The sequence below is a fragment of the Lissotriton vulgaris genome, chromosome 8, assembly GCF_964263255.1.
Source record: "Lissotriton vulgaris chromosome 8, aLisVul1.2, whole genome shotgun sequence".
Lineage (NCBI taxonomy): Eukaryota > Metazoa > Chordata > Amphibia > Caudata > Salamandridae > Lissotriton > Lissotriton vulgaris.
The window spans coordinates 1,408,759,297-1,408,782,358 of NC_141696.1; the positions used below are offsets into that span (position 1 = coordinate 1,408,759,297).

At 50.3% G+C, this 23,062-nt stretch overlaps 1 protein-coding gene across 1 annotated transcript in view; it reads right to left on the bottom strand.

Moving 5' to 3' along the window:
• BRWD1 (bromodomain and WD repeat domain containing 1) overlaps nucleotides 1-23,062 on the bottom strand; it is a 2,503,800-nt gene that overhangs the window by 841,062 nt on the left and 1,639,676 nt on the right. Inside the window, exon 32 of the mRNA XM_086935423.1 lies at nucleotides 15,824-15,949. Within this exon, the coding sequence (XP_086791549.1) occupies nucleotides 15,824-15,949 (126 nt within the window). The remainder of the gene's footprint in view (nucleotides 1-15,823; nucleotides 15,950-23,062) is intronic.

Below are 23,062 nucleotides of genomic sequence, written 5' to 3' on the forward strand. Positions count from 1 at the left end.
GTGCCCCCAAGAATGTGGTGGGCATTACTCTGGGCCAACAGGAGGACTATGGCCTAGCCAGGTTCCCTGACCACACTCTTGTCTGTGAGACTGGCATGGGGTTTGCCAACTTCACTACTGGACCCCACATTTTGGGCAAGTATAGACAAGAAGTTTTAGTGAATGGTCAGAAAGTTGAGGCATTCAGAGACACAGGGGCCAGCCTCACCATGGTGAGTGACCATCTGGTCCCCTCTGCTCAACTGACCCCTGGTTTTACTTATCAGGTGACAGACATTCATGGAATGAAGAGGAGGCATCCCATGGCAGTAGTCAAGCTCAGCTGGGGTAATGTCACAGGGCCCATGAGAGTGGCAGTGACAGATAACCTACCTGTAGATTGCTTACTGGGGAATGACCTGGAACTCTCAGCATGGGCTGAGGTGGAACAAGAAACCCATTCCAGAATGATAGGCCTATCCAGACAGGTTAGTGGGGCAGTAATAGCTACAGCCCCAGTCCAAGCACCAGTCCTCCCTGAAAAGGTTGGAAGGGCAGTGGTAGCCACTGCCCAGGCTCAGACAGACTTTCCAGAACAGGATAGGAGGGCTGTGACAGTCACAGCCCAAACACAAACTGAGTGCCCTCCTGAAAAGGTTGGCAAGGTTGAAATGGTCTCAGCCTCTACTCAGACAGATAGTGAGGTTGTGAAGCCTGAAACAATGGATCACTCCACTCAAACAGAGAGCATTGAGGAGGAAGAAAAGTCTTCCCCCTCCCAGACACTAGGTGAGAGCCAGCCTCCTCAGGGAACTGACTCTACCCCTGTTGAAGGAACTGCCCCAGAGGTAGTCGGGCCTAGCCTGGCAGAGCCCCTGATGGCAGTGGACCCTTCCCAGGTGGGACCCAGTCTGGAGCAGGTAACCTGCACCTCTCTACCCTGTCTCAGTCAGCCCAGGGCTGTGGAGGTCAGGGAGGCCAGTGGTGGACCTCAAAGGGCCCCCTGTCCAAAGGAACCACTTAATCAGCAGATTAGGGTCACTGAAGCTGGTAAACCTAGCCAAGTGAAAGTAAGTCAGACTCCTGAGGGATCCCCCTTAAAAGTAGGTAGGGACCTCCCACAGCTGGACACTGTTGGGCACAGTCAAACATGGGGCCTAAAAACCCCAGACCTGACCTGTCCCTCCAGTAAGCCAAACAGAGGGACTCAGCCTCCAGCTTTAGGTAGCCAGAGGCTGACCCTGAGAGCTCAGTGCATCTCAGCTAAAGAAAGAAAGGCACACATGATGAATGGTGATTGGAGGAAGTTGGGCCCAAAGGTAGAGGAGCCTCACTTCAGCACTCCATCCCAGCATCAGCCTTCTTCTTTCCCAAGAAACACCAGAGATAGAGATTCCCTATGGTGGAGACCCTCAGATACCCTTAGGGTGAGGGGTTGCCTAGTGGACCATGACACAGGGGGAAACCAAGCCAGAGCTGGTACTTCCTTATATGGCCACTTAGGTAATAGAGGCTTACCTGGACAAGGATAGCCTTATCTCCTTTCGTTTGGGGGGGGGTTGTGTAGGAAGGTACATCCTGACTATGGTTGCCCCCAACTTTTTGCCCTGTGTTTTAGCTGGTTTTGGACATAGTCGACCTGGGACCCTGCCAATCAGGACCCCAGGCCTACTGCTCTCTCTTTAAAATGGATTCCATGTACCCTAGGTACATTTCCAATTGGTACTGGGCCACCTTATCAGACCCTGTAACTCAGGGCATAGGTGTACCCAGGGCTGCCAGGGGCTGCAACATGTATTATGCCACCCCTGGCTGGCCTCCTAAATCTGACACAACTGGCTGCATGACAGCTGGGGCAAAGTCGTGTAATCACCCTTTGCTGTAGGTGTAGTATCCCTATACCTAACCCTAAAATGGACACACAGATTCCTATCAGTCACTCCTATGGCAGGCCTTGACAATCCTGAAGGCAGAGTGCTTGGAATCGTGTGAGATGGTGCTCTGGCATGAGCTGAGCCTGTCTGCAGCTTGCGGAATCAAGTCCTAATAGCTGTTCCATGATATCGCATACCATATACTCTTAAGTGCATTATAATCCTCGCGGTTAAATGCTATCTTTGGTATTGCTTTATCAAAACATGTCGAGTAAGGTGTCATACGAATTGGAATACTAACCCCTCGCCAATTCTGGCGACGGGGTTAGCATTCCACCCTTCTAGAGGGACACGACATGTATGTAACTGTGAACCCCGGTTAAAGTTAACTGAAGCCTCAGCTCCACAAAATGGATGCTGCCACCACAGACACGAGTCTGACCCCCTGCAGCTGGGAGTCCTTCCAGCGAGGGGAGCCTGGACAAAGGGTTTCCTGTCAGGGGCGGTGCTAGCACCGTCCCAGACATGGTTTTGTGTATCCTGGGTAGGCAGGGCTTTACAGGAAGGTGACTGCTGAGTGGCACCCCGGTGCTCACTACGCATAGGCCGGTCTGAACCAGTTCCAGGGGCACACCAGCCCCTGGCCTGGGGAAGTCCGGCATGGCTGAGGGGTGTAACCACCCCCCACCTAGTCCCACCCATAGGCAGGACCTAGTCACCGGGTCAGCCCCCTTTTTTAGTATAAAGATGGGAGCGGGCCCCCTGTTAAAATTAGATCATCTTTGGAATCAAGATACCACTTTCTTCGAAAGGACTTCACGATTTCTTCTTCAAGATTCTCCCTTGTGGCTAAGGAGTAGTCACCCTGCATCCGCAGGCACCATCCTAAAGAACACTGCGGCCTGCTGCAAGTCCTTCATCACGAATCCGACGACCCAGCACGACGAGACCCGGCTTCCCTGGCACCTCTGACCTCTACTCACCTCTACAGCAAAGCTGAGAACCGTGAGTGCGACGAGACCTCAAGGGACCGACGATCGCCAAGACTGCACGACATCTTTATTGCAAGCCCACCGAGTCTTCCACTGGTGAGTGCTTTGGGGTCCGAGAAGCCCCAACCCTGCGCAGCTCCAGCACCCAAGATCAGCCTCCCTGCATCTCCACGATCGGCGTGGGGCCCTTCTGCTGTTTGCTGTGCACCGCGTTGTTTGGCTACTAGCCGGCTGGCTTGTGGCCTTCTGAACGACGCCCGACGACAACTCTTCTGCTGGTCTGGTTGCTCCAGGCTGGCCCTTGCTTCCTTGTTCAAGAGAGGCACCCCGGACCCTCCTGGTCCACTCCAGACGCCATTTTAGGTCCACCGCGTGGGCTTGAATTTGCCAAGGCTTTGTTGCCCAATCCTGGGTCCAGCGACGCCGACAGCTTCTATCTTCGTGGGACAGCTCGATCCTCCATCCTGGTCGCCGACAACGCCTCCTGGTCCGTGAGATCTTCGAGTCAAGCGTCACCCACTCACCTTGTCGAGGTGGCTACCATCCGGTGCCCTCCTGGTGCCCACTGACTACTGGCTAGTAGTCTCGAACTTGGTCCCCTCTGCTTTCAGGTGTCATCCATCTTCGAGATCCAGGCTTGGATCCAACTGAACTTTCTTCACTGGTCACCGGCCAGCATCTTTTCTTCCGGCTCCTGGTCCGTCTACGAGGATTCCCGACGTCTTTTCAGACCTATGCAGCTGCAGCCCCTGGGCTAGGTAACTTCGGCATTTCGGTGCCCCAGCATAGCCTCACTATCCAAGGGTCAGAATCTACTTTCGTTTTCTCCCTACCAGGTCGGGTTCGCCCGAGAACACTAACTTTCTATTTCCTAGCTACCATAGACTTTTGTCCCGCATCTCGCGTGAGAGTGCACACACTGCACCCGAGTCCCCTAGGCCTCCTAGACGTAATCTAACGATTCCCTAGTCAAGTCCTAGCGATTCCAAAAGCTATTAGTACTGTACTTACCTGCTAGGAATTTCGCATTCCACTTTCAGAGTATATGGTTTTCCGTGCCCCTCGGGCATTTGTATATACTGTGCTAACTTAAGTATTTTTTGTAAGAGTTTTGGTTTGTGCTTAGTACCCTGTCCTCATAAAGAGTACAGGGCTGTTGTGATCTTTAAATAAATAACTGTTTATTTTCATAACACTTGTGTGGTGTCCTTTCACTTGGTATTCAAGGGGTATATGTGTGGTAAACAGCTGGCTTAACGCGCCCTCTCGAGTCTTTAGCCTTAGACTGCTCGTATCCACGCTACTAGGATAGCTGGTCTATAAGGTTGACTTACAACCAATCATCAATAAGGGTTGCTGGACTGATACATAGTGTTCACTAGAATAGTGAGCACTGCATATCAGGCCACCTTCTCACAGCTGCGACCACCGCCATCACCTTCGTGAACACCCGTGGGGCGCTGGTAAGGCCGAAGGGGAGCACGGTAAACTGAAAGTGCTCGAGGCCTACCGTGAACCGCAGGTAACGCCGGTGGGCCGGCAGGACGGGGATGTGGAAATACGCATCCTGCAAGTCCAACGCTACCATCCAGTCTCCTGGGTCTAGGGCAGCCAAGACCTGAGCCAGTGTCAGCATTTTGAACCGCTCCTTCCGGAGGAAGCCGTTGACGTTCCTCAGGTCCAAGATAGGGCGTAGGCCCCCTTTGCCCTTCTTGGGTACCAGAAAGTAGTGGGAGTAGCAACCACGTCCTACTTCTGGCCCAGGAACGCGCTCGATGGCCCCCTTGGCCAAGAGGGCCGAAACTTCCTCCCGCAGGAGCCGCAAGTGATCCCCCGACACGCGGTGGTGTTGCGGTGGCATGGCTGGAGGGGTCGTCTCGAAGGGGAGGGAGTAGCCCCTTCGGACGATCTGCAGCACCCACCTGTCCGAAGTGACTGTGCGCCAGTGAGAGTGGTGATGGCGAACCCTGCCTCCCACTGGCGTCACCTGGGCCGGAAAGCACGGACTAGGAGGGTTTAGAGGCGGATGCTGCGGGGGCAGGTGTGGACTGGCTCCGCTTGCCTCCCCTACCGCCTCCACGGCGGTTTCCACGGCCGCCGCCGCGCTGGACGACAGTTTGCGGCGAGTGGCTGGCGGCACGTGTGGGGACGCCCCTTCCGTGGCCACGAAAGGAGCGAAAAGCAGCCACTTGCTGGCGCGGGGCCGAGAGGCCCAAGGACTTGGCCGTAGCCCTGGAGTCCTTAAAGCGCTCGAGCGCGTGGTCTGCCTTGTCGCCAAAGAGGCGACGGCCATCGAACGGCATGTCCATGAGAGTATTCTGGACATCAGCCGAGAAGTTGGCGGACCTAAGCCAGGCGTGGCGTCGAATCGCCACCGTCGTAGCCATCGCTCTGCCCAGCGAGTCAGTGGTGTCCAGTCCGCACCTGATCGAATACTTCGCTGCGTCCCGACCCTCCACAAGGGCTTGGCCGAGTTTGGCCCGTACCTCCAACGGGCACTCTGGCAGCACTTCCGCCACCGTGTCCCATATAGAATGGGTGTAACGGCCCAAGAGGCATGCGGTGTTGGAAGACCGCAGTCCACAACTAAGGGACGAGAAGACTTTTTTGCCAAAGGCCTCGTACCTCTTGGATTCCCGATCAGGGGGTGCTGACGGGAAGGCGGTCTGGGAGTTAGAGGCCTGCATGACCAGACTCTCGGGGGTGGGGTGGGTGGACAGGAAACATGGGTCGCCCGGAGCCGGGCGGTGGCGTCTGGCCACGTTCCTATCTACAGGCGAACCTGTAGCGGGCCTGGACCAAGTGCCCAACAGAACGTCCGACAAGGCCTCATTAAACGGCAGCATTGGCTCCATGGAGCATGACTGCGGCTTAAGGACCTCAGTGAGGAGATTAGTCCTCACGGCCGCGACGGGGAGCTCGAGGCCCAAGGCCTGAGCAGCCCTCATCAACACCACACTATATGTAGCGCCCTCCTCCGAAGCCACGGAAGGAGGAGAGACGAATCCAGTGTCTGGAGAGGTGTCCAGGCCACTGGCCTCCCCAAGGTCTCCTGTCCAGTCCATGTTAGACTGACATTCCCTTGTCAGAGGGTCCTCAGACCCCTCCCAATCCTCCACTTCCCCCATCTCCTGAGACTCAGGGTCGTAAGTGAATGAGGATGGGTCACAGGGACGGAAATCCCCGACCGGCGTCGAGATCGGCACCGACAGGCCCCGTCCCGACGCCGGAACCCATACAGAGGAGGAATTGGGGACGGCGTCGGCCGGGACCGACGCCGGCGGGGACACCACACGGACCGACCCCGGGGGGGTCGTAAGGTCCACCGGGGACGCTCCATCGCCCGACGAGGGCCGAACGGCGCCCTGCGGCATCGGACCCGAAGGCACCGACGACGCCGGGACCGCCGAACCCTGCGGCGCCGAGCCCGAGGGCAGCGGCGGCGTCGGGATCGCAGAGCCCTGTGGCGCCGGCGTCGGAGACGTCGGCGGCGTCGAGGCCGAAGCACCCGACGGCGTCGGGGTTGAACCCGACCCACTAGGGCCCCCAGACGGGTTCACTGGGCCCGAAGGCGCCGCGGAACCCGTCGGGGAAGAAAGGGACCTCATGGCCATGAGGAAGCGCTCTATCTCCCCCGGCGTCGCGTTCAGCCCAGGGACCGGGGGGTATGGAGCCGAACGCGGCGCCCGCGACTCCTGAGGAGCCGCGTGGGCGGTGTCACCCGAACCCCCGGCCGCATCGCGCGAGCGTCGGGGGGAGTCGGAAGAGCGATGACGTCTCTTCGACTTCTTATGCTTCTTACCTGACGACTTGGACCCGGAGGAGTGGCGCCGACTCCCGGAGCTGTGACGGCTCCGCCCCCGCGACCTGTCCCTCGACCTCCCGTGGGACCGGGACCGGGACCTCACTCGGCGCGGGGCCGACTGGCGGATCTCGAGTCGCCTGCGGGACCGCTCCCGCCTGGCCTTCCTCGAGAGGGCCCGACAGTCGGAGCAGGCCTCGTCGTCATGGTCGACACCCAAACACGTCAGGCACAGTCGGTGCGGGTCCGTAACCGACATGAGTCGCTCGCAACCGCCGCAGTGCTTGAAGCCGGGCATCCCTAACGGCACCGTCGGAGTCGTGAAGACTTCGAAAGAGATCAAAAAGATCCAAAAAGTTAGTCAAAAAATGACCAGGGAACTGCTTTTTCCAGATCTGCGCTGGCTGGCGCGGAAAAAAGAAGAACTGACGTCAGCACGCGGAGGCGGCGTCTATATACTCCGACGACGTCATCACGGCGCCCACGACGCCGACGACGGACGCGGAGCCGCAGACGACGCCTACCGACGCGCAAGGGTACTGCTACGCAAAATTTTCCGGATCCAGTCTGACGCCTGGGGATATTCTAAGGTAAGGAATCTATCACTAACGTGTCTCTTTCAGATTCTTGTTTTAAAGGGTCCATGGACCTCTTTCAATCCGCATCAATACCTGAAACTTCCTCAAAATGCACAGGCGATGACATAGAACCCCTGGGCTCTGTGAGGAGGTACAAGCTCATATATTTTTTAAAAAGTGTAAAGATCATCAATGGTATGATCAGATCAATAGCTGTAGGAAGCGGACTTTTTATCTGGTAGTGCCAATGTAAGGGCACACCATGCAAAAAGTACAGACGACCCTTATTGGTTTACAGATCTTAACTTAATAATCGGAAGTGTTGTATTTGTGATAGTGTGGTCGAATAGTTTTCGCTTATCAGAGGGTAGTGATAAACATTTGTAGTACATGCAGAGTTAATAAATGAGACTCACTCAAGAAGAAAATTCGCACAGATTTACATATAGAATTAGACACCAAGAACATCGGAATCAGGCTTTTGGAGAGTATTTTTAAAGTAAACAAAGTTAAAGCGATATAATGGTTTTGAGGAATGAGCCTCGAACGCGGTAATGTTATCATAAGGGAGAATCATACACTGCATATATATACTTGCAAGTGGTTGTTGGGGGAGCCTTTCAGGATAGGAGCTCGGGTTTACTTGCCGTTGTGTGTCAGGGTGCAGAGGCACTGGTCGCGATGGTACCATAGAGCACTACACGTTAAAGCCAATGGAAAGATACCAGTAACAAAAAGGCTGCAGGTGAAGACTTTTGGACAAGAACGGTGGAACTCAAAGGGGGACTCAGCTCGTGAGGGTTGCATGAGCCATGGGACCCAGTTGGTTTCTGTGGACCGAGGCTGGGGGGCTCGGGTCGCTGGAGTTAAAGGCTCTCACAGTTCTTGGGTTACCTAGAGAAAGGAAGTAAACAGGTCAGCGGGGCCACTCTAAAGTGTGGGCCTCGTTGATCCTGAAGCCCCTCGTCAGCAGGTCGGTATTTGCAGCAGTGGTGTCTTGACTGGACACTCAACAAACCTTGGCTATGGCAAAAGCGCCGGTACTTGGTGCTGGGAGGCTCCTGGAGAGTCTAGTGTCTCAAAACTCACTTGAGAGACGGGGCTGAATTTCTGGAACCACAGTGAAATCCTCCTGGTGAGATGCTCCCTCTGTGTTCTGATGGCCAGCAAAACAGTACAGGCCAAGTGTGCTTGGTGACTACAGCTATAGGGGGTTGACTCCTCCACCCCAAGGGAGATGCTACACAGTTGGTGAAGTGATACAGTCCGTCAAGGGCTTGGGAAAATATACAGCTTTTGGAGGAGTTTGGTCGGTGCAATTGTTGAGGTACCAGCAGCAAGGCAGGGTTTGGCGCCAAGTTCAGGCTAAGTCCTCAATTCTCGTGGTGACTGCTCTTTTCTGTCGTTTTTCTGTTCCCAGGTAAACAGATCTGATGGTCTGGTTCCGAGGGGGGTCCCTAAATACTTAATTTAGGGATGTTAAGGGTAGTAGCCAATAAGCTACTCACCCCTGGGGTGACTACACCCCCCTATATGATCACTTCCTGAGAGGAGTGGGCATAATCCTGATCAAGAGTTCCTTGTTTCACCAAAATCAAGATGGTGAAACCCTTCCTTGACTGTCCATTTTTGGTGGCCCACCTTAGGGGTGTGACACCTTCCATTTCATTTCTCGTCTGCTCTCGTGCCAAATGGGTCTCAGGAGAGGGGTAGAGTTCCCTAGGTCTGGGGAAAGCCAGGGTCGCACATCAAAGGCAGCAGAAAATTTGCAGCCTCTGGCTTTTAAATGTGAAATTCAATAGCCATCCTGCTGGAGGAGGTGTGATCACCTTTTGTGAGAAGTTGGCCCGATATGCAACGTTCGCTATTCTAGCGACCGCTATGTATCGTTCCAACGACCCTTATGGTGTTTGGTTGTAAGTCAACCTATAGACCAGCTATCCTAGTAGCGTGGATACGAGCAGTCTAAGGCTAAAGACTCGAGAGGGCGCGTTAAGCCAGCTGTTTACCACACATGTACCCCTTGAACACCCAGTGAAAGGACACCACACAAGTGTTATGAAAATAAACAGGATATTTATTAAGATTCACAACAGCCCTGGACTCTTTATGAGGACAGGGTACTAAGCACAAACCAAATCTCTTAGGAAAATACTTCAAGTGCACAATTAAAACAAGTGTCCGAGGACACGGAAAGTTTAAGGTCTCGGGCGGACCCGATAAGGCAAGTCGGAAGCGAGGGACTCGGGACCCTAGAGTAAAGAGGCTATGCAGGCACCGAAATGCCGAGTTACCTAGCCACGAGGGCTGCGGCTGCACAAGTCTTACAGGCGTCGGGGTCTTCGCTGACGAGCCAGGAGCCGGAAGAAAAGGAGTTGCTGGCCGGCGACCAGTGATGAATAGTTCGATGAGATCCAAGCCTGGATCAGAGATTGTTGATACCTGAAAGCAGAGGGGACCAAGTTCGTACTACTAGCCAGTAGTCAGAGGGTACCAGGATGGCACCGGTTGGCCGTCACCTCGACCAGGTGAGTGGGCGACGCTAGGCTCTGCAGTCTCACGGACCAGGAGGCGTTGTCGGCGACCACGGCGGAGGTGCGAGCTGTCCCACGAAGGATGATGCTGTCGGCGTCGCTGGGCCCAGGATGGGGCAACAAGCCTTGGCAGATCTCAGGGCCACGTGGTGGGCCTAAGATGGCGTCTTGAGGGGACCAGGAGGGTCCGGGGTGCTTCTCGCAAAGATGGAAGCAAGGGCCAGTCTGGAGCAACCAGACCAGCAGTGTTGATTGTCGGATGTCGTCACAGAAGGGCACAAGCCAGCGGCTAGTGACCAGACAACGTGCTGAGCAGCGAGCAGAAGGGCCCCACGCAGATCGTGGAGATGCTGGGGGACTGCACTTCGGTGCTGGAGCGGCTCAGGGTCGGGGCTTCTCGGACCCCAGAGCACTCACCAGGGAATTGCTTCGATGGTCGCGCTGATTAAGAGCGTGCAGGTTCTGATGATGGCCGGTCCCTCGAGGTCTCGTCGCACCCACAGATCACAGCTGAGCTGATGACGTGGGTAGAGGTCAGAGGTGCCAGGGAAGCCGGTTCTCGTCGAGCTGGGCCGTCGGATCCTTGAGGAAGGACTTGCAGCAAACCGCAGAGTTCTTAGATGGTGCCCGCTGATGCAGGGTGACTACTCCTTAGTCACAAGGGAGAAATCTTGAGAAGAGTCTTGAGTGTCCTTTCGTAGAAAGTAGTTCTTGATTCAAAGATGATCTAATTTGGAAGGGTCCCCGCTCCGGCCTTTATTCTAAAGAAAGGGGTGGGTACATGACTAGGTCCTGCCCTAAGGGTGGGACCAGGAAGGGAGGTAGTTACACCCCTCTCCCCTGCCGGACTTTCCCCAGGCCAGGGCTGGTGCCCCTGGAACTGGTTCTGACCGGCAGATGCGTAGTGAGCACCGGGGTGCCACTCCGCAGTCACCTTCTCGCAAAAGCCCTACCTACCCAGAATACACAAACCCTGTCTGGGACGGTGCGAACACCGCCCTCGACAGGAAACCCTTTGTCCAAGCGCTCCTCGCTGGAAGGACTCCCAGCAGCAGGAGGTCAGACTCGTGTCTGAGGTGGCAGCATCCATTTTGTGGAGCTGAGGCTTTAGTTAACTTTAATCGGGGTTCACAGTTACGTACATGTCGTGTCCCTCTAGAAGGGCGGAATGCTAACCTCGTCGCCAGAGTTGGTGAGAGGGCAGCATCCCGATTCGTATGACACCGTACTCGACATGTTTTGATAACGCGACACCGAAGTTACCGATGTGGTACGCGTTATCATGGAACAGCCATTGGGTCTTTGATCCGCAAGCCGCAACCGGCTCGGCTCGGGCCAGGGCACAGTTCACACGAGCCCACGCACTCTGCCTTCAGGATTGTCAAGGCCTGCCATAGGAGTGACTGATAAAAACTCGGGGGTCCATTGTATGGTTAGATATAGAGCTACTTCTTCAGAATTACCAAATCATTGACATAAAGGTATCACACCAAGTCACCTATACCATAATAAATTTTTATAATAATATGACCTTGTCGGAATTCACCAAAGCTCTAAGCGAAATCAATGATACAATAAATGAACTAAAAAACAAACATGCTAAAGTTACCCACCCCATAATTTGGGGAGGAGATTTCAATCTTAATATCTGCAGCAAAAGCGACGCCCCAACATGTGGGATCACATATGAACAAGACAACCCTGTTACGCATTTTTCCCATACAGAGGAAGGAAACATCATACAGGCTATTATGTCTGAGGCAGACATAGGGTTCGCAAACTTGTTAGCAACGCCAACTATCCAATTTAAACCAACGTTCCATGGAAGAGGCGCCCAAACATTAATTGATTACATCTTAATCTCCACTAACAGCGCCACAAGCATAAATCACTTCGCAGTGGATACTAATGTACTTAGCGACCATTATCCACTTAGACTAACTTACTTAGAGCCTGGTCATCACAAAACGCAAGCAAAGGATTACAACGGCCTTTTACACCAAGAGAACCTTACACTAAATAGACTGAATGGCTTCACCCTCAAATGGGGTAACCTTGATCAAGACGTAACTTGCGCAAGTATAATCAAAAAATGCATGACCTATATTGATATTTGTCTAAATCCCTTGGCCACTCCAATGGAAATTCTGACTAATTACAATGAGATAGTAAAAATCATCGGTACAGAATTAACCAAACCCAGGAAACAAAGTAATACACTAAGAAAAGGTTGGTTTGACTCTCAGTGTACAAAAACTTATTCAGCATTAAAGAAAGCCTTAGCAAAAAAAGATCGAAACAGAGAAGAGATTGTACAACTAAGGAAAATATACAAGCTCTCACTGAGGCAGAGGAAAAAAGAGATACAAAGTAATCTCTGGTCCCAACTCCTAAATAGCAGCACACAAAAGGACAATGTAGCCTTCTGGAAAATCGTAAAATCGCCATTTTTAAATGGAAAAAACGACGGGCCTTCGCTGGATGTTGCAATAAACGCCGAAGACTGGGTGCGACATTTCACAGAGGTCTTCAGCAAGGACAAAACTGGAGACTTGGTCTCTACTCCCCAGCTCCTCCCTCCAGTGAACTACCCGATAAAAATTCAATTCACTATGAATGAGGTAACAAAGGCGATAAAAACTGCAAAAAATGGCAAAGCCCCAGGACCGGACTCTGTCCCAATGGACCTTTACAAATCACTCCCTGATCTCTGGTCCCCTCTTCTAACCAAGGTCTTGAATGCAGCCAAGGAAACCACCCTCCCGAACTCCTGGTCTACATCGATTCTGGTCCCCATATTTAAGAAAGGCAACAGAGACTCCCCCACCTGCTACCGTCCCATTTCCCTCCTGGATTCGGTCGGGAAGATGGCAGGGAGGATACTTCTAGACCGTCTCCAGGAGTGGTCCACAGAACACGGGGCACTATCAGATCTTCAATTTGGGTTCAGGCCAGGCCTGAGCACTGTGGACCAAGTCTTAAATTTAACACTGCTGGCTGGAAAATACATCTCAGCAAAAAAATCAACTCTACACATGGTCTACGTTGACCTTACGGCAGCGTTTGACTGTGTAGAACATTCAAAACTTTGGGCAATAATGCTACAAATGGGGATCGAGCCTGCAATCATAGACTTCCAGCGTGAGTTATACTCTGGAGCCACGGGAAAGGTTCGATATGGTCTGGAGGGCCAACTCACCGACAGCTTTCCAGTACAGAAGGGGGTCAGGCAAGGGTGCGTACTGGCCCCCTTCCTATTTACGCTCTACACAAACTGACTAGAAGCGGCCATGCTACAAGGCGTACAAGATCTCCCAGAAGTGGGTCGGCGACCGATCCCAGCATTGTTATATGCTGACAATGCTGTGATCCTGGCACGAACTCCGATCCAGTTACAAAAAGCATTAAACAACTACTGCACTTTCATTGCAAGCCTCAATCTAAAAGTCAATATAAAAAAAACTTTTGTGATGCACGCTGGTACTAAAAGGAAAAAAGTAAAGTCAATATTTGTGGATAAAATCCCACTTGAAAGAACTAAAACTTACTCATACCTCGGCATCACTATTGACGAAGAGTTTAACTGGAAACAAGCAATTACATCACGTAAGCTGTCTCTCTCAAGAACCATTGGTGCTTTAAAAGCGTTCTCCCTTCGCCTAGGAAAAAGACCTATAACAGAGATGCTAAAAATTTATAGCGCAAAATGCATCAGCACTGCCATTTTTGGTGCAGGAGTTTGGGGAACAGCCAACGCTGAACAAATACAGAAAATTGAAAACCTCTTTTTAAAATTCTTAATAGCAGTTCCTAAATCCACAACTACTTTCGGTTGCCACTTGGAACTTGGATTGGATCATATTGCAGACCTCATTAAGATTCAGCCCATTATGCTGTGGCGCAGAATATGGGCCACAGATGAATGTCATCTGACAAGAGCAATTATCGACGACTGCATGAAACTAGATTCTATGAACAAGATTAAGTGGCTAAGATACGTAAAGTCGTTTTTTGTGGATATTGGTCTTTCGAGGTTCTTTGAAGAACCTCAGTCAGTAACAGACGTATCAAAGAAAGACTTAAAAAAGCTATGCCTGTCCCATCTAACTCAACTGCGACTGATGTCCGAAATAGGAAAGCCATCTGTCCAACACTGCCTTATGATACAACTGACTCCATCTATCCAACCGTATCTGCAGTATGACCTGACGCAATTTGAAAAGTTCCTTCTCACCCGCTTCAGGTTTAATCTCTTTCACATCATGGTTTCATTCCCGTCACAGAACATTTGGACACCTAATACGATACTGTGCCCCTGTGACTATGTTTCATTTCAGTCCACGATACATGTTCTTTTCTTTTGTAGATTTTATACGCCACTTCGCAAAAGGTGGATTACACCAATTTTAAAAGTTATGAAGATCCGCAGATGCCGCCCAGCATACCTGGCGCTGCAGTTTCTGGAAAACATCTTAGCAACGAAATCTGTCGTACACTACCTAAAACTGTGCCTCAGGCATCGCATGAACTTATGAAAAATAAATAGCTGCATCAAACACGGACTTTAGAGACAGTATAGTGCTCTCTGTGAGAGATTAATCTTTTATATTAATCTTTTATATTTTTGAATCTAATGATGTCAATAACTTTCTTGGTATTTTTTATTGTGTATATTTGTACTTTTATGGCTTTCATCACGAAAACCGAATAAAGTTCTTTTTGATTTGATTTATAGAGCTACTATACCTAAAGCAAAGGGTGATTACACGACTTCGCCCCAGCTGTCATGCAGCCAGTTGTGTCAAATTTAGGAGGCCAGCCGGGGGTGGCATAATACATGCTGCAGCCCCTGGCGGCCCTGGGTACACCTCTGCCCTGTGTTACAGGGTCTGATAAGGTGGCCCAGTACCAATTGGTAAATGCACCAAGGGTACATGGAATCCATTTTAAAGAGAGAGCAGTAGGCCTGGGGTCCTGATTGGCAGGGTCCCAGGTCGACTATGTCCAATACCAGCTAAAACACAGGGCAAAAAGTTGGGGGCAACCATAGTCAGGATGTACCTTCCTACACCTTTCACAGGACAGGCACTGTCCCTGACCTCTGAGAGCACAGGTTCTCAACTACAGGGCGGTCATACACTTGTCTGAGGTGGTAGGCTGGATGATACCAGTCAGCCAACACACTAGAGAACTAGTAGTTTTCAGGGGTACACCTCCAAGGTGACCTCTGAGTGGATGTCTTTATAAATCTGATACTGGCCACAGTACAGATTCATCAAGACAAGATGTTTGATACCAAACATCAGTATTTTCAGTGAAGCTATTGTGTAGCTGGGTAACTTGTAATGACCAGTGCCCAGTACATATCTTTAAAATGGCTTCCTGATCACTTACAATGTTTACCAATGGAACTAGACAGGGGCATATCTGCTCATACAGATGTGCCCTCACATGTAATGCACCCTGCCTTAGGACTCCAAGGTCTGCTGTAGGAGTGACTTACATATAGGAATTACAGTGCACTTAAGCATTGCACACAGGGAGTGGGCAATGTCGTGTTTTTGGAATGATTTGTACCATTTCACACATCCTGCAATGGCAGTTTACATGCAATTTGTGTGTGGGTCCCTTAGGGTGGCGTAATACATGCTACAGCCCTTAGGGACCTTCTTCAGTACCCATGCCCTAGGTACAAGTGATACCATTTACCAGGGACTTACAGGGAGCTAAAGACCTTGCCAATTGGGTTACAACTGAACACATGGACAGTTTTTAGGGAAAGAGCTCTGGCACTGGGGCCTGGTTAGCAGGGTCCTAGTGCACTGCCGATCAACATCAGTATCAGTGAGCAAAAAGGGGGTGACCATGTCAAAAAGGGGCACTTTCCTACAATACTCATAAGCAGTAATATAATTGTCCACGCATATTTTTGTAATGAAAATCTGTAAAGAAATACTAATCTGTAAAGAAATACTAATAACGAACACGCATCAGAGTTAAAAAATAATGTGCCTAGGCATAAATAAAAATACACTGATAAATGAAACACTGGAATGCTTCTTACCTGATGAACTGCAAAAGTAGTTTAGTGATCTTCTGAGCTGACTTAGCAATTGAGCTTTCCGGTTCATTAAAAGTCCTGGCGTTATGTTCAATATATCTGGTCTCCCACAGAAGTGCAGAAATACGTCTTTAAAAAAAATCCGACAACTCTAAGATTAGATATTGAAGAGCATTTTACTTTTATCAGACAACAAATCACTAAATCAGAGGTAAAACCCTAGAGGGCAAATGTTTCTGCCAGGCCTAGATTTACCTCTGCTTGGAGTCAAAATGAGGCACAAAGGGATGGTAAAATGGATACAGCACAGATTTTCACATTTATATCTGAAGCAGCTACCATCATGCTTTGCTAGTGATAATGGAAAATGTTGTTTTCCCCTCATTTTAGTTGCAGGGTTTGGCATTACTTTTATGTTGAAACTGCTTAACAAAGATTTTCTGATGAATTTCAAATGTCTGCAAGCTACACAATGTGTGGTAATTGGGTTACTGCACATTTTGACTGTTTATTTGGACCGATAATGAGTCCCTAAGTGATCTCGAGTTTTTGAAGCTGCAGTGAATTGAAAGACAATTCACTATGCACAACTGAAGTAAAACTCGGATGGAATAAACTACATATTTTGCACACAAACTTGAAACTTGATACTAATCCGGTCAGCCAGACTATTCAAGACATGATTTCCCTACCAAAATAAGCTTGCAGAATCATGAAGCTACAAATCCATATTGTATTTGACTTTGTGATTGCGACATCTGGCTAAAATAGGGGACCAAATGTGAAAATTCTTTCAACCTCGCTGAAGTCCAGGTTTAACAATAACTGCCTTAAGGGGTGTGGCCTAGTGCCGCAAAGATGGAAGCCGAATAGAAAAGCTCCCACACACAGGGACAATAATCCCTGAAATCTGAACCATATTCTTCCTGTTGTATGCAATCCATAGCAGCTCAACGACTGGAACACTAATAAGGTTGAAGGAAGTATGGAAAAAACAAAACCATATGAATCGATCCAAGAGGAGCAGACCTGCAGCAGCATTGCAATCCCAAGCTCAGAGTGAAGCAGGTGGGGTGGACCACCTGAAACCTCTTTGCCACAATAGAAAACCAATAGGCAGGGCAGAAGAGCACAGGGCCTAGAAACAATCTAAAATTTACTTACCTTCGGTAATTCTATATCTGGTAGAGACAGGCGCGCAACACCCATTGGGCTCACGGGGCTTCAGCCCCCCCCGTCGTGTGTGTCAGCCCGGGCTGACAAAGCTTCGCGGGCAGGGGCTGGCGAGCATCTAATTGCAGCCGCACCCGAGTAGTTAACAGGTCTTTAAAAGACCATTTACTTGCAAATGAGGCTTTTGAGAAAGAAAACCCGACGCAGACCTGCTTACATATTGCAGCTCTCTGACAATTAGGAAATGACGTGGGCTAGGCACGCTCTGCCATAAAAGTGGACTTGTACATTTGGTGAGCTAAACGCACAGTGACGATTTCCTCCTTGAATATGCAGCACATCTTGGTAAATATTTGATGGCGCTTTGGTTTCACTATAGTAAAAGGGCTGACATAGTTTCCTTCGGTAACTGTTTTGTCTTTGGGGCATTTTAATTGGAAGACGTGGGGGTTAAGGTGTAAATAAATGACAGTTTAATCTGTGCTGTGCCTGCCAAAACATCACAAGAGCGCAGGAATGTAAAACTTGCAATCTTAGTAGCTGTACTAGATGAGGCAAAGCCTTTGCATTCATATTACATGTGAAGTGTTTGAAGTGTTAACCATGACATAATATTGGGAGTAAGAAGAGCCTCTTGTTTGCAGACTGAGTGCAAGCTAACTACCCAACACAAAGATGTAATATAAAACTACATAACACTAATGTGTAATATGTAGCCATCTCTGGGCTCTCTCCAGGCGTGCAACGCCCATTGGTCTCAAAGGGCTTCAGCACCTCCCCCCTGTCGTGTGTGTCAGCCCCGCTGAGACAGCGTCCCGGGCACAAACACAGCCACACCTGAGTACTTCACAGGTCTTTAAAAGACCATTTGCTTGTTAATGAGGCTTTGTTGTTTTTTCACCCCTTTTTAGAGAGCCCCCGCATCTCCACTCTGCATACTGTTGGAAGAATTAGCCCCACCCGAAATTTTTTCTTAGCCCCCCCCGAAATTTGTCTCTAGTTGCGCCTCTGGGTAGAGACAGTCTAGCAGCAGATTCCTTAACTTGGAATTTCCCCCAGGAGCCAGTCTGGATCTGGAGATTTTTCAGCAGTACCTCTGCATGCCGGCGGGCGGCTTCTTACGGCTCCATGGTTAGGCCGTCTCTGGATTTGACGGCAGTGGAGCCATAAAAGTAATCTTCGGCATGCTGATGTCAGTTTTCTACTGCAAAACCTTTCCACACCAGAATGCGGAGCCAGTGCAAAAAAATCTTTGAAACAATCAAAATAAACCACAACCGGTACGAAAATACTAGACAAGGATTTTAGAAAAAATCCCCAATTAGATACATTTTAACACAGGGCCACAAGAAACTGCATCCTAGAGAATAATCCATAAGAGAGGAGAGATCATACCCTCTATGAACCAATCATTAAGTAATGAAAGGCACTGTAGCAGTTAAACAGAACCTACAACAACAACACTAACTGCTTTTTAAAGTTATACTAGGACATGATCTATGGACATCACCGGTGACAAGGTGTAATGTGTACCAATAAGAAATAAATTAAAAGAGTTCACTTGCGTAAAAAGCAGGGTGCAAAAGAAGTACACACATACCTTACCAACCACACCATTCGAAATAAGGGTGGTGAACGGAATATTTAAACCTAGGCTAAATGCCCAGGCCGAGGTGTTGGTTTAGCCCAAACAGATATATATATATATATATATAGTAATCACTGGCAAATAAGGCTAGCATTGAAGGTTATAACCTCGATCTCAAAAACCCTTCGCAGAGCAGGGAGGATGGGTGGGGCGTTTAGGAATCTGCGGCTAGACTGTGTCTCTACCAAATATAATGGTAACGGAGGTAAGTAACTTTTACATCTCATAGAGACATCTAGTCGCAGATTCCTTAACTTTGAATTATATTCCATAGCTATACCCCACTGGAGGCCATGATGCAAAGAATGGATCACTACATCCACTTCCCAGACACTGATGCGGACTTGCTCAGGACCAAGACTGACTTTTACCTCATGGCAAACTTCCCACACGTTATTGGCTATATTGATGGGACCCACATCCCCATTTGCCCCCCAGCTGCCACAGAGCACATATACAGGAACATGAAGTCAACACACATAATTAATGTACAAGCAATCTGTGATGCCAAGTACATCATCACCGATATAGTGGCCAGATACCCAGGAAGCACCCACGATTCATATATCTTCCAAAACAGTGGGATCTATACCCGCCTGACAGCAGGTGAATTCGGGGAAGGATACCTGCTAGGTAAAGAAATGGGTGACACTCCCTTGATAGATGAAGCAGACGTATGTCAATGTGTGCATCTGAGTAATGTATCTTTTTTCTTCCACATTAGGGGATAGTGCATATGCACTCCGTTCCTTCGTCCTGCCACCCTACCTCAACCCCACAACCCCCAGCCAGAGAGGTTACAATGTGGCACATAAATCCACCCGGAATATCATTGAGAGCATCTTTGGCCTCCTGAAGAGCCGGTTCCGCTGCCTCCACAAAAGTGGGGGGGGGGGGGCACGGCAGTAAGCACCTGTAACGTGCTGTAAGATAATTGCAACCTATGCAATGTTGTACAACCTCGCAACTAAGAGGGGCACAGAGGTGGAATTGGAGGACTATGAAGACCATGACGATGAGCAGGCAATACCAGCAGCCAACACAGTCGGAGGACCAACACCCACAGATGGAAGACAGAGACGGGCAGAAATCACACACAACTACTTCTGAGTAAGTATAGTTACAAAGCACGTGTTGTACGTCAATGCACATAGTTTATTTAGCACTACGTAGAAAAGACATGAGCCACAAATGGCACATACTAGTGTGCCTGGCACTACTGTGTGTACGGGGGTTACCTCACCCTCACATGTCCAACTGAACATGGCAGACTCACTGCTTGCGCCCATGAACAGCCCCGCGTGATGCATGAGGTTGGCTGAGTTCAAAGTCTGCTGTGCCAGCGCCGGCACTCTGGCGTCTGCTACTCCTCCGTACTTCAGGGACAGGGGTGCTGCCCCTGCTACTAGCGGTATCTGTGTCCCCGACACCTTCTGCTCCTGTGGTGGCTGACTGGTTTGTCAGCAACACTTCCATCGCTGTAGTGACTCTCCCCATCCCCCGTGTGAGGTCAGTACAGCAGTGCACCAGCCCCTCCTGCATCGCAAATGAACGGCGACACATCAGTGAAGTGGCAAGTTGGCGCATGCCGCTTGTCTGCTGGTGCGTAAGATGGCTCTCCCTGCGCCTTTGTGCACGGTCCTCAAGTAGTTCCTCACAGAGTGTCATCACACACTGAGACATGTCCCTGACTCCATCTGCCATGTCCCTCATGCTGTCTGCCATTGATGCTATTCCCTTGTTCATGTCTGTGAAGTTGGTGTTCAGAATTCGCGTCTGTCTGTGTACTGCACTTATCCCTTTTGCCTGCAGGCGCTGCACCTTCACCATTGTGGTCTCAAGGCCTTGGAACACATCCTCATCACGGCCACTGCCGCCTGACTCCCGGACCCTACGACGTTTTGTTACACCAGATGGCATGACAGGAGTGGATGTATGACCTGGTGCATTTCCTGCCATAGACTGCAATGACTCCTCACACTCCCCTTCCTCATCCGAGGATGTTTGTAGGATCCTATGCGGGGGACCCTCATGCCTCATAGGCCTGAAGATTTCAGACACCTCTGTATCTGCTGGTGTGTGTGTGGTTGTTCTGACTCAGGTAGTGGTGAGCCAATGAGCACAGGAGATGCTTCCAGTAGCATGGTGTCGTCTGCCTCTGGTATGTCTGCTGCTTGTGTGCAGGGTGCTGTAGGTCTTGCACTGCTGGGCCCAGCATCCCTGCCTTCTTGCTCACTGCTATCCCTTTGGGGATGTGTCTTCTCCCTCACCTGCTGTGACTTGCGTGATGTCTCCCCTGTGGACAGACATGGACAGTATCTTAGTGGTGCTTTCACCGTGTACATCACTATTAAATTACATTTTCACATCACTATTTTCTGCTCCTCCCATGTGTCTGATTGTATTGTTTGGCGTGCCTGACGACATTTCATGTTGACTGATCATATGGGTATTCTTATGACTACCACTCCCATAATGCATTGCAGGTGCATACTAAGGTAAGAACTGGATTACCCCTATACATAGCCACATGGGGGAGGAACACAGGCAGGGGGTGGGGGATGATGGACATGTCCCTTACCTTTCTTAGCTGCAGCTCGGGCTGAGCTGTCTGCATCACCAATCCCCAGGACGCACTCCGGCTCCAGTGTGGACTCCACAAGCTCTTCCAGGTCCGTGAGTGGATGTGCCTTGTTCTTCCCTCCACCTGTAGCATTGGCCTCCTTGCTTCGTGCAGCCAGTTTCTTCTTAGTGATGATCCTTAGATCGTACCATCGCTTTTTTAGGTCGTCCACTTCCCTGTTGGTCACTCCTATGGCGTTGATTTTGGTCAGGATCCCCAGCCAGGTGCTCCTCTTGACAGCCTCTGGTACCTGCAGGGACTGCTTTCCAAAGATTTTTGGGTAGTGCTTGACTACCTCCTCCACCAGCACCTGAAGTTCACCAGTGTTAAACTTCATCTACCTCTTCCTCTCTGCACCTTCCCTCTGAGAGTCTTGGGGATCCATTTGTTTCTCCTGCAGGGCTCTGCTTCACAACAGCCTGTCTCTGTGTGACTGCTCTCCTGTGTGATCAGGTACACTGCACCTGCATGGGTGTGGCCACTTCCTGGTTGTGGAGTGGGGTCGATGCACAGGATTGGTCTATTGCTCTGTTGGTTGGCTGAGGGGCGGGATGGAGGCACGTGATTGGTTGATACTTCAACTGCCTGATATTTTGTATCCCCGACTCGGTATTTACCGATTCGGTAGTTTCAATGCATTCCTATGGGCCTCCGGGCCCATAGGATTGCATGTGAGTTACCGATTCGGTATTTGACGTATCGGTAAATACCGATTCGGTAAATACCGAGACGGGGTTACCGAATTTTACCGAATCGGTATTTACTGAAATTTTTTTTTTAGAACAAAATTTTATTGTGCTGTTGAACGGTTACAAGATATGCACAGTGCCCCGGAAACCGGAGGAGCTGTGAGCATGAAAGTAAGAATCACATTGCAGGCAATTCAAACAGCAGTTTAAATACAAGTAACTACTCTACATCCCCCTCCCCCTCCCCCTACTCCCACACCCAAACCCCCCCCTTCCCACCCCCTGCACAGCGACTAGACAGACCATAAAGAAAATGTATAGCAAGAAACATTCAGTGTGTACTCCTCATCACCCAGGGTCAATGTCCAAATGCCTTTCCTTAGGTTCATCATGAGTCAGCGGTTCCAGCCACAGGCCTCTATAATCCGCCCACCTCTTCCAAATCTTATAATGTTTCCGGGGGCAGCCCCTGGCTTCGAAGATCGGGCACTCCAGTCCCATATAAAAGTCGAGTCCCCTTTTCCACACCCCCAACAGGGGGGCTCTGGGGTCTTTCCAGGCTCGCGCAACATCTCTCTTGGCCACCGTGAGACCCAACAACAGCAAGTGACGTTTATAAATATTGCCCCCCACCTGTTCCAGAATATGAAGGAGACCCAATTGTGGCGTGCGAGGGAGATCCCAGCCCAACACCTCCGACAAGCAGTCCCACACTCCCGACCAAAACCTCTGTAGTCCATCACACGCCCACACTGTATGGAGGAAGGTGCCCATCTCTCTGCCACATCTCAGACAATCAGGGGACGCAATCATGTCCGCCTTCCACAGTCGTTCCCGGGTATAGTAGGCCCTATGTAAGTATTTGAACTGAATGAATCACAGGCGTACCGCGATGGCTGCCCCTCTAGGAGCTTCAAGCGCCTCTCTCCAGTCTTCCTCCTCAAATGCACCAAGATCGTTCTCCCACTTAGCCCGCAGAGTGTCGAGGGAAGTTGAACAATGTGTAACTAGTGTTTGGTATATAGACAATATCTTTTTGCTTTCTAATTCCCCCATAAACATCTTAGCTTCCAGGGGGCTAAACTCGGGCAAGGAGTCCAGGCCCCTTA